The 10,781-nt window shown below is 44.3% G+C and overlaps 1 protein-coding gene across 2 annotated transcripts in view; it reads left to right on the forward strand.

Moving 5' to 3' along the window:
- The window catches only part of LOC132967185 (IQ motif and SEC7 domain-containing protein 2-like), a 26,407-nt gene extending 18,939 nt beyond the window's left edge, over nucleotides 1-7,468 (forward strand). The window contains exon 3 of one of the 2 annotated variants that reach the window (XM_061034050.1): nucleotides 6,093-7,468. In XM_061034050.1, the coding sequence (XP_060890033.1) occupies nucleotides 6,093-6,264 (172 nt within the window). In that variant the 3' untranslated portion in view covers nucleotides 6,265-7,468. Of the gene's footprint in view, nucleotides 1-6,026 lie in introns of both variants that reach the window. The other variant, XM_061034049.1, reaches the window with a different exon arrangement.
- Nucleotides 7,469-10,781: the final 3,313 nt, after the last annotated feature.

Below are 10,781 nucleotides of genomic sequence, written 5' to 3' on the forward strand. Positions count from 1 at the left end.
GTATGTGAGTTTGTGTGTGTGTGTGTGTGTGTGTGTGTCTGTGTGCGTGTGCATGTGCATGTGTGTGTGTGTGTGCGTGTGTGTGTGTGTTATGTGTATGTGAGTTTGTGTGTGTGTGTGTGAGAGCTGCAAGAGAAAGTAGGCTAGCTGATATGAATAAAGACGTGATGAATTACCTAGCCGCAGGACTACACCTTGCAGTCCAACTGTGTGTGTGTGTGTGTGTGTGTGGCAGATATAGATGCATACAGCTGCTGAGAGAGAGAGAGAGAGAAAGCCTCATTCTGTGTTTGGGGGTCTCTCAGCGGTAAACAGGTTTAGAGTGTCTCCCTGTGTGATGATTTAGAGTGTCTCCCTGTGTGATGATTTACATCTTGTTTCTGTACAGATGTGAAGCTCTTGTATTACCTTCTGTTTCCACCAGGGGGAGTTTGTAACTCTGCTAGCTACCTGTCACTCTCTCAGCCTGCAGAAACACTGATCGTTGTGAAGTACAGACCCACAGCCCGTTAGTCTCTCAGCCCACCTCCTATGCTCACTTGTTGTCTTTATTTGAGGAGCCCCCCCCACAGGAGTCCAGCGCCCCTCTTTGGGAGTCCCTGGATTAAAACTGTGTACCGTTTGTGATGTGTGTCGACTCAGATGTAACCTATTGGAAATCAACAGTTAGCAGCAGCAGAAGTGGTGGATCTATTTAAAACACACACACACACACACACACACACACACGTAGTCCTTGTTACCGTGACAACATGATTCTTCATTTGCAGTTGCCCTTAACAACACTGTTGGCATGGCCTCTTTTCTGGAGCTGCTCAAACTGAAATGAAGCGACTCTCCCTCTGATACACATCAGTCTGTCTCTCCATGTGATCGGGCCATGAGCCGTCGTTCAGTCATCTGTGCAATGAGTTGTTGTGTTGTTGTTGTTGTTGATACCATTTTTATTATCATTTAAAGGTGCTTTACTTTATCAATGTACTTTAGTAGTAGTGGAAAAAGATCAATCATAGATCACATGACCAAAGATCACATGACTCAACAGAGGGATGTGAAATGTGAGATGATCATAAATATCAGTTACTGTGACAAATAGTTAAAGCTCAAAGTCAGAACGATGTTTTGAATGAAAGCCTTCACATGTTGATCACTGCAGACAGATTAACAGAGAGATGTGTGTGCGTGTGTGCGTGCGTGCGTGCGTGCGTGCGTGTGTTATGACCGCCTTGTTTGTGTGCGGCGGTGACTCAGCGACAGGCCGATGTTAGATGAACTAATGAGACTGAAATTAGATAATAACCAGATTACAGCAGCATGTAAACTGACGGGGCCAAGAGCAGGCAGGATGCATGATGGGTAAAGAAATGGATGTCTCGTTTTAGTTTGATCCGCTTACAGAGATGTAGCTAACGGCTGCCGTACACGCTGTGACTACACCATCGTTCTGACCTGGTGTTTTGTTAGCTCAAAGATCTAGATTGGCCGTTGTTACTCATGGAGTCTACAGGAGGGCACGAGGGCCAATCACGGCCTGATCAGCTGTTTGTGTCAGATGAATGTCATGTTTGATATTTTGGTCGTTCGATCGCATGTGTATTTACTGACAGTCAGAGAAGAGACACCAGCTGATTCTCCGACTTCAGGGATTTTTATCCTGATAAGCCTGCACAAAGTGACACACAGCGTCTGAAATCTCCATGGCAACAGCAGTCCTGTCTCCCCCTACCATCATGAAAGATATGAACGAGAAAAATGTTGACTGTCATGTGAGCTGACAATCTGTCTGCACTTTCTTCGATGGTTCGACTCAGATGGACAATAACAGTTCTTAATGGATCCATGTGAGCTCAGAACCCTCCTGCCTCAAAGCCTCCTGGGAGAGGGACCTCATAGTTCTTATCCTAATCTTTACATTGTGTGTGTGTGTGTGTGTGTGTGTGTGTGTGTGTGTGTGTGTGTGTTCTCTCTCTCGATGACCTTCTAATTTCGATGTGTTACCATACCATCAGTTTGGGTTCTGTATAATATGATACGATGCGATACATTGCGATGCGATGAGATTGGAATTTTTTTTTTCTAGGACGATAATTTTTCTCACTCATAAAGTCTGCATTAATTATGACCATATTACACCTGTCCAATACAGCAAGCACACATGCTGGGGCCCAGTGTGTGCGGGTCAGACCACCACAGCACACACAATCTACACATCTGTCAGACCACCACAGCACACACAATCTACACATCTGTCAGACCCCCACAGCAACCATAATCTACACATCTGTCAGACCACCACAGCACACACAATCTACACTTCTGTCAGACCCCCACAGCAACCACAATCTACACATCTGTCAGACCCCCACAGCAACCACAATCTACACATCTGTCAGACCCCCACAGCAACCACAATCTACACATTTGTCAGACCACCACAGCAATCACAATCTACACATCTGTCAGACCACCACAGCTACCACAGCTACAATCTACACATCTGTCAGACCACCACAGCTACCACAGCTACAATCTACACATCTGTCAGACCACCACAGCAGCTACAAACTACACATCTGTCAGACCACCACAGCAGCTACAAACTATACATCTGTCAGACCACCACAGCAGCAACAATCTACACATCTGTCAGACCACCACAGCAACAACAATCTACATATCTGTCAGACCAGTGACAAACAAACAGCATCTTGACACCATGTGAAGATTTACTGAACTCTCCGGATCATAATAATCCACAAGTCCCCACGCTTTAAATCTAGTAAAAGATTTAATCCAAACACATCCATAACCATCCACAGACTGATTCAGATTTACCTCTGCTGACCTTTTGATGACACCTCATAAGAGCCAATGAGAGCCTTTGTCGACAGATGTCGCCCCCAGTTCTGACAGTCAATGCACACAACCGTGCTGATGACAGGGCTGATATATCTAAAGAAACATGAGCACCCTCAATAGGCCAGGTGTGAAATTGAGGCGACCAATTACCTGCAGCATGATGTCATTAGATTGAGAGTGATTAGGCTGCACTAAATGTGACAGTGATGCATGGGTTATTGATCTAAAAATAAGTGATGATAGGGGTCTGACCTCTGTCACATTCTGCAGAGCTCTCTCTCTCTCTCTCTCTTTATATATGTATCTGTGTCTCTCGCCCTCTGCAGTATGGTAGCAGTATGAACAGCCCCAGCCTTCATGCAGAGGTAGCAGCACGCTCATTCCATACTTATACAGCTGATACACAGGGAGGAGGGGGGGAGGGGGGAGAGGAGAGGAAGAGGGGTTTAATGAGGACATCTCTTTCTGATCACCTGACCTACTGTTTGTCAGCTTCACCTGAAATTTAAAGGGCCAGTCACACCAGAAGAAGGGAGGGAACCATCATCCAGAATGGAGATTTGCTGGAGGCTCAATGACATAACGCTGCCGTCCACATGGGAAGTCTTACACAAACACTGCTTGTTGTTTTAGTGAGCGATTCTTGTGAACACAGCTGCAAGGCAACATCAACAAGGCGCCCAAATACTCACAAGCAAGTGGTTAGCTACATCCAGGAGATTCAAAAATATAAAGGACAAGAATTGTCTTATGCATACTATTTGTTACAAATCTAATCTCCATATACATGAAGCCACCACACACAGTGAAGATTCACTCTGATGCCCTCAGAGATTTCTGAACAGCAAACATGTCTGACGTGTCACTTCTTCCTCTTTAGTTTTAAAACATGTGGTTTTCAAATGTTTCCAATTATCCAGAATGTTGACCCCCTGCATTCAGGGTTTAGATTGTCTTTAGATTTTTTAATATGTCCGGCCTTGATATCTGGATCAAAAATATATCTTCTTTTTTTGACCCAGAAAAATCTCCCACATCCCAAAGACACGACATCTCTTGGCTCCGTGTCAGTGTGGAGACTGGGGAAAAGGCCTGTATGGGTTCATGTAGAAGAAATAAGAGGATTTCAGTTCTATAAGCTCCAAGTAGCACCCAGCACCCATCAGCAGCCTGGATTTACTCTGGACATCCTGCACTGTATCACAGAGCCTGGCCGTACAGAGACAGCGAGCGTGCAGCCGAGCAGCTAAGTGTCACATCACGACGAGTGGGATAAAATGTGAGGAGTCTCAGGCTGACAGCACTGGGTGCTAGTTTAACTTTGACCATGTTGGGCGAGGAATGGGATGGATGGCAGCTGTTAAGCCTATGAGGAGAAAGTGTTTATTGTTTTACCATCAGAGTGGGGATAACTGTTTCATATGCTACATTATTAACACAAAGAAAACTGGCACAAAAACCTTTGGTCTTTTTGTCTCACTTCTGTTTTTGACCTAGAAAATTCTGGAATTAAAGATCTAGTCTGTTGAGTTTTGAAGGACTGGGTTTCGAATTGTGAAAATAAAGTTGCTGTTTTTGTGCTGTGGAGTGACTCTGAAACGGCGCAAGTAAAAGAAGCCTGTTTTTACAGCAGAGATTAACATGTTTACAGCCTGGTTCAAAAAACCAAATAGGTGTGATTAGCTCATGTCTCGATGGACACACACTGTACGGGGGGTGAATGTTTTGATGACTCATCAGTTTTGATTTGATGAAGGATAAGAGTTATTCACAATAAGGCGTGTAGCTGACCTGATTGACAGGTGGGCGCGGTGTAACGGTTTGTCAGGAGGTTTAAAACCCGCCTCAGCTCCAGCTCTCAGCCTGTCGTTAGGTTGACTGAAAGTTAGACTGAGACAGCATTTCCAGCATGAGTCTAACCCTCATTAGAATATATATAAAGTACATTATTAATTGTATTTATTTTTGTATGATTAAAGATGTAAAATAAGGCACATGACGGTATGTGGATTCACGGCTACAGTGGCTAAATCGTCACATCATGACCATCATGTTTATGGAGGTTATGTGTCACATGATGGTGAATCATGTTTCTCACTGAAGCTGCTCTGTGAGTAATTTGCCTGTTATCAGGGTTCAGCGAGCAGTTAGCATCCCATCCTTTAGCCGAAAGGTCACATGTTCAAGGCTGAAACATACATGTGGATAGATGTGTTCTTGTATGAGGACATGAATCCCATCCCTTCTCTGGATTAGACCATCTATAACATGCTAAACCTGTAGCAAAAAAAACGGCGTGGCTTTTGAAGAGGGAGTAGCTGGTTAGCCAAACAGTTAATCGGAGGGCGTTGTGAGCTCACAGGAAATGACTGTCCTTCCTCTTTTCCTCTGATTCAACAGTGAACTCTTTATCTGTACATCATCCTCCCTCTCCTGACTCACTGTACACTATACATGTACTGCTGTGATGCTAGTGCTAACGGCCGAGATTGACTGTGTGCTAACCATAAGCTGATATATTGTGTGTTTTTAATGCTAAGCTAACGGTTGTGATTGTATATTAATGTTGTATGCTGGTATGAATAGTTTTGACTTCATACTTACTGCTGTATTGCTGTATGCTGCTGTTTATAGTGTGTGCTAAGGTAATGCTAATATAGTAAAATGTGCTAACAATGAGCTAATGATTGTAAGTGTAACTGTGCTAAATGCTAAGCTGCTGTTATTTATTGTGTGCTAAGCTAATGCTAATATTTATGTGTGCTTTTGCTCTAACGTTACTGGAATGCTACTTGCTGCTATTAATACAGTGTGCCTAGCTACTGCTAATAGTGCTGTAATGCTAACTGTGCTAATGGTGTTTGTTTATGTGTGCGTGTCTGTTTGTTGTTGTTGTCTACCTTTCTCTGTTCCTCTCTTGACTTTATTTTTCTCTCTTTTTCCCTCTCCCCGCTCTCTCTCTTCCCCCTTCTCTCTCTCTCTCCCCACTCTCTCTCTCTTCCCCCTTCTCTCTCTCTTCCCCCTTCTCTCTCTCTTCCCACTCCCTCTCTCTCTCTCTCTCTTCCCCCTTCTCTCTCTTTCTCTCTCCCCGACTCCCTCTCTCCTTCGCTCTCTCTTTCTCTCTCTCTCTCTCCCCCCTTCTCTCTCTTTCTCTCTCTTCCTGTCAGGTCTTATTCCTCCTCCACCTGTTCTACTACCACCACCTCTTGTCGTCCCTCCAACAACCCTACTAGCATCACCACTCCTTCCTCCACCTCCTCCTCCTCCTCCTCCTCTCTCTACTCCTCCAGCCTACCTCCTAACAGCCACGCCACCTACCATCAGTACTGCTGTCCCGCGCGCCTCCGCCTGCCCAAGCCTCCCTGCGCCCTGCCCCCCGCCAAGCACCACGAGCAGGCAAGGTAAGGGCCAGAGTCCCCCTCCTTAACACCCAGCCTCACCCACTGTCCCCCCACTCTGCCTCTACCCACCACACTGTCCCTTGTAGCCTCCCCCCCGACCACATCCCCGAGCAGGGAGGCCAGTGACACCAAATCCATTTAGAGCGAATTTGAAGTAGTGTTGTTACGATACCATGATGTGATGCTAAGGAAATGTCAGCAACAATAAACAGAGTCTCTAGGTGATTAATACTGGGACACTTTCAATTCTTTGAGTTTTACTCACAGTGTCTAAAATGCACAAATACTTGTGTCAACATGTCGATAGCAAACATGCCAACGTTTGAGCGCTGTAGACACTTTGTGGAGGTTTCTGGCGTTTGTTGATGGAGTCATTCTGCTCCTGAAAGAGATGAAGTCATTTAAAGGTTCAGTCCTTTTTGATGCTATTGTTCATTAAAATAATAGAGAATGGAAAAGGATAGAGTATCGAGCATTTGAAGAAAAGTCATGTTTGATTGCTAGTGTCGTCTTTTTACACTAGACAAGAAGTCTGCCGAGATGTTCCTTCCAGATGTAACCACGAAGGTCAAATAAATAAAGGATCATATTTACAATCATAGCTGATAACTTGCCCTCAGTTCAGTTTGCTATGATACGCTGTTTACTTAATATCTCAAAACATATGGTATTTTAATGCTAAAACTATTAGTCTTCATATCAGGATGGACAAACTAAACTCATGATACAATGTGTCTCAGGATACTGTGTTTACGATTTTCTACATTTCATCACTGAAAGTCTTGTGTGCTTCCTCTATGTCAGTACGCCTCTCTTCTTCAGATACTCACATCACACAAGAGAAACCGCAGGAGGCGCCCTCTGCTGGTTAAAAAAAGAGTCTCAAAAGTATTTTTGTGTGTCATCAGTTTAATTGTTAATATTCATATTTGATTTTTAATTGTATCGCTAGTTAGTTAATAATTAATCAACAATAAATACTCAGTTGTGAACATCCTCTACCTATGCCTTCTTTCTGATTATGATACCGTGAAGAACGGTACAGAACGGTACAGAACGGTAAAGAACAGTACAGAACGGTAGAACGGTACAGAATGGTACAGAACGATAAAGAATGATACAGAACGGTACAGAACGGTAAAGAACGATACAGAACGGTAAAGAACGGTGAAGAACGGTAGAACGGTACAGAATGATACAGAACGGTAAAGAACGATACAGAACGGTATAGAACGGTACAGAACGGTAAAGAACGATACAGCACGCTACAGAACGCTACAGAACGCTACAGAACGGTACTGAACGGAGAAGAACGGTACAGAACGGTATAGAACTTTACAGAACGCTACAAAACGGTACAGAACGGTACAGAACGATACAGAACACTACAAAACCGTACAGAACGGTACAGAACGGAGAAGAACGGAGAAGAATGGTACAGAACGGAGAAGAATGGTACAGAACGGTACAGAACTGTACAGAACTTTACAGAACGGAGAAGATCGGTACAGAACGCTAAAAAACGCTACAGAACGGTACAGAACGATACAGAACACTACAAAACGGTACAAAATGGTACAGAACGATACAGAACGGTACAGAATGGTGAAGAATGGTACAGAATGGAGAAGAACGGTACAGAATGGAGAAGAATGGTACAGAACGGTACAGAACGGAGAAGAACAGAGAAAAGAACGGTATAGAACGGTACCGAACGATACAGAACACTACAAAATGGTACAGAACGGTACAGAACGGTACAGAACGGAGAAGAACGGTACAGAATGGTACAGAACGGTACAGAACGGTACAGAACGGCATATGAAAGCTAATGTAGCTTAGCATCGTAGGCACCAAAATTAGTAAAATAAACAGGAGGAAGACTAAAACTGGAGACTAAAAACTCTTAAGCAAAATGTTGACTGGAGAGGTAAGTCCACTATATGACTTCTATCTTTGGAGTGTCCCCTGCTGGCCATTAAAGGAATACAGCTTTAAGGAGCCTACATAAAACCACATAAAAAGTATATTAATAAAAAGTTACACGATACAAGAGGTTAAGTTTGGTTTTCATTTAGGTTTTGGAAGAAGAACTCAAATTTGGGGTTAGGGTTTCCCAATTTCATCTTTATATGTTGGATCAAAGCTAAAACATCATCTCTAAAGCTTCTATTCATAAAACAGAGTTTCCACTTTTCAATTCAGCAGAAGGAAATCAAACTGATCTGAACTTCTTATGGTGTCACACGAGGCCTCACCTGTTCTTCACCCACGCCGTCTCCCCCACGCCTTCTTCCCCACGCCGTCTCCCCCATGCCCCCCATTCTGTAATATCTCCCCGCTTCCCTCCCTCCTTCAGACTGAATGAATCAGAAGGTGAAGCAGCCTCTCCTGTCGCTCCTTTTATCATCACCTCCCAAAAGACCATCACCTCCCGAAACACCATCACCTCCCTAAACACCATCACCTCCCAAAACACCATCACCTCCCAAAAGACCATCACCTCCCTAAACACCATCACCTCCCAAAACACCATCACCTCCCAAAAGACCATCACCTCCCAAAAGACCATCACCTCCCAAAACACCGTCACCTCCCTAAACACCATCACCTCCCAAAAGACCATCACCTCCCAAAAGACCATCACCTCCCAAAACACCGTCACCTCCCTAAACACCATCACCTCCCAAAACACCATCACCTCCCAAAAGACCATCACCTCCCTAAACACCATAACCTCCCAAAACACCATCACCTCCCAAAAGACCATCACCTCCCAAAAGACCATCACCTCCCTAAACACCGTCACCTCCCTAAACACCATCACCTCCCTAAACACCATCAATCAATCAATCAATCAATCAATTTTTATCTGTATAGCGTCAACTCATAACAAGTGTTAACTCGAGACACTTTACAAAAAGCAGGTAAAATACCTTACTCTTTGTCTGTTAACATTACAAAAGAGCAGGTAAAAAGACCTTACTCATTGTTTTGTTACATAAAGCAGGTAAAAGACCTTACTTATTGCTATATTACAAAGATCCGGCCTATCCATCCTGAGCACTTTTGCAAAGCAGCAAAAGTTACAGTGGTAAGAAAAAACTGCCTTATTAAAAGGCAGAAATCTTCGGCCGGATCCCCGGCTGATGACGAAACAGCCTTCACAGGCCTAGACTGCGCCGGGCTTGGAAAGGGATAGGGGGAGAGATGGGATAAGATGCAGGAAGAGGGATAGGGAGCAAGGGGGTGGGGGGAGGCAAGCCGTCCATCAACAATCCGGTGGGGAGGGGGCTGTTGTGGCAAGCCGTCCATCAACAATCCGGTGGGGGGGGTTGTTCTGGCAAGCCGTCAACCAACGATCTCATCAAGGAGCCTAAGAGAGTTCAAGAGCTCCCAGGAAAGTAGGTGGTTAGTGACTGAGATTTACAGATGGATACATGCAGTAATATGATGTACTGTATATGCACAGAGAGAGAGAGAGAGAGAGAGGGGAGCTCAAGGTGCCAGTTCCCCCGGTAGTCTAAGCCTATAGCAGCATAACTAAGAGCTGGTCTACACCAGCACCAGCCCTAACTATAAGATTTATCAAAAAGGAAAGTTTTAAGTCTATTCTTAAAAATACAGACTGTGTCTGCCTCCCGGACCCCGGCTGGAAGACGATTCCAGAGGAGAGGAGCCTGATAACTGAAGGCTTTACCCCCCATAGTACACTTAGAGACTGTAGGTACCACTAGTAGGCCTGCATTCTGGGACCGTAATGTTCTCCAGGGGCAGTACGGCACTAGTAGCTCCTTAAGATAAGATGGTGCCTGGCCATTGGGTTAGGGTTAGTGGGAAGAAGGATCTTGAATTCTATTCTAGACTGTATAGGGAGCCAGTGCAGAGAAGCCAACACAGGAGTAATGTGGTCCCTTTTCCTAGTTCTAGTCAGTACACGAGCTGCAGCGTTCTGGACTAGTTGAAGAGTCTTTAGAGACTTACCAGAGCACCCTGACAAAAGAGAATTACAATAATCCAATCTGGAGGTAACAAATGCATGAACTAGTTTTTCTGCATCATTTTGCGACAGGATATTCCTGATCTTGGATATATTACGAAGGTAAAAATAGGCTGTTCTTGAAATTTGCCTGATGTGAGAGCTAAAGGACATATCTTGATCAAATAGAACTCCTAGATTCCTAACAGTGGTGTTAGATGCCAGGCTGATGTCATTAAGGACAGTCAAAGCACTAGAAAAAGTCTCTCTGAGGTTTTTAGGGCCTAGCACAATAACTTCAGACTTCAGTCTGAGTTAAGTAACAAAACATTTCTGGTCATCCATGTCCTAACGTCCTTAAGGCACGTTTCTAGCTTACATAACTGACTGGTGCCATCGGGCTTCATTGATACATAAAGCTGAGTATCATCTGCATAACAATGAAACTGTATGGAGTGTTTCCTCATAATATTTCCCAGAGGAAGCACATATAATGTAAAGAGAATTGGTCCAAGCACTGAACCTTGTGGCACTCCATGGCT

The sequence above is a fragment of the Labrus mixtus genome, unplaced genomic scaffold (assembly GCF_963584025.1).
Source record: "Labrus mixtus unplaced genomic scaffold, fLabMix1.1 SCAFFOLD_119, whole genome shotgun sequence".
NCBI lineage: Eukaryota > Metazoa > Chordata > Actinopteri > Labriformes > Labridae > Labrus > Labrus mixtus.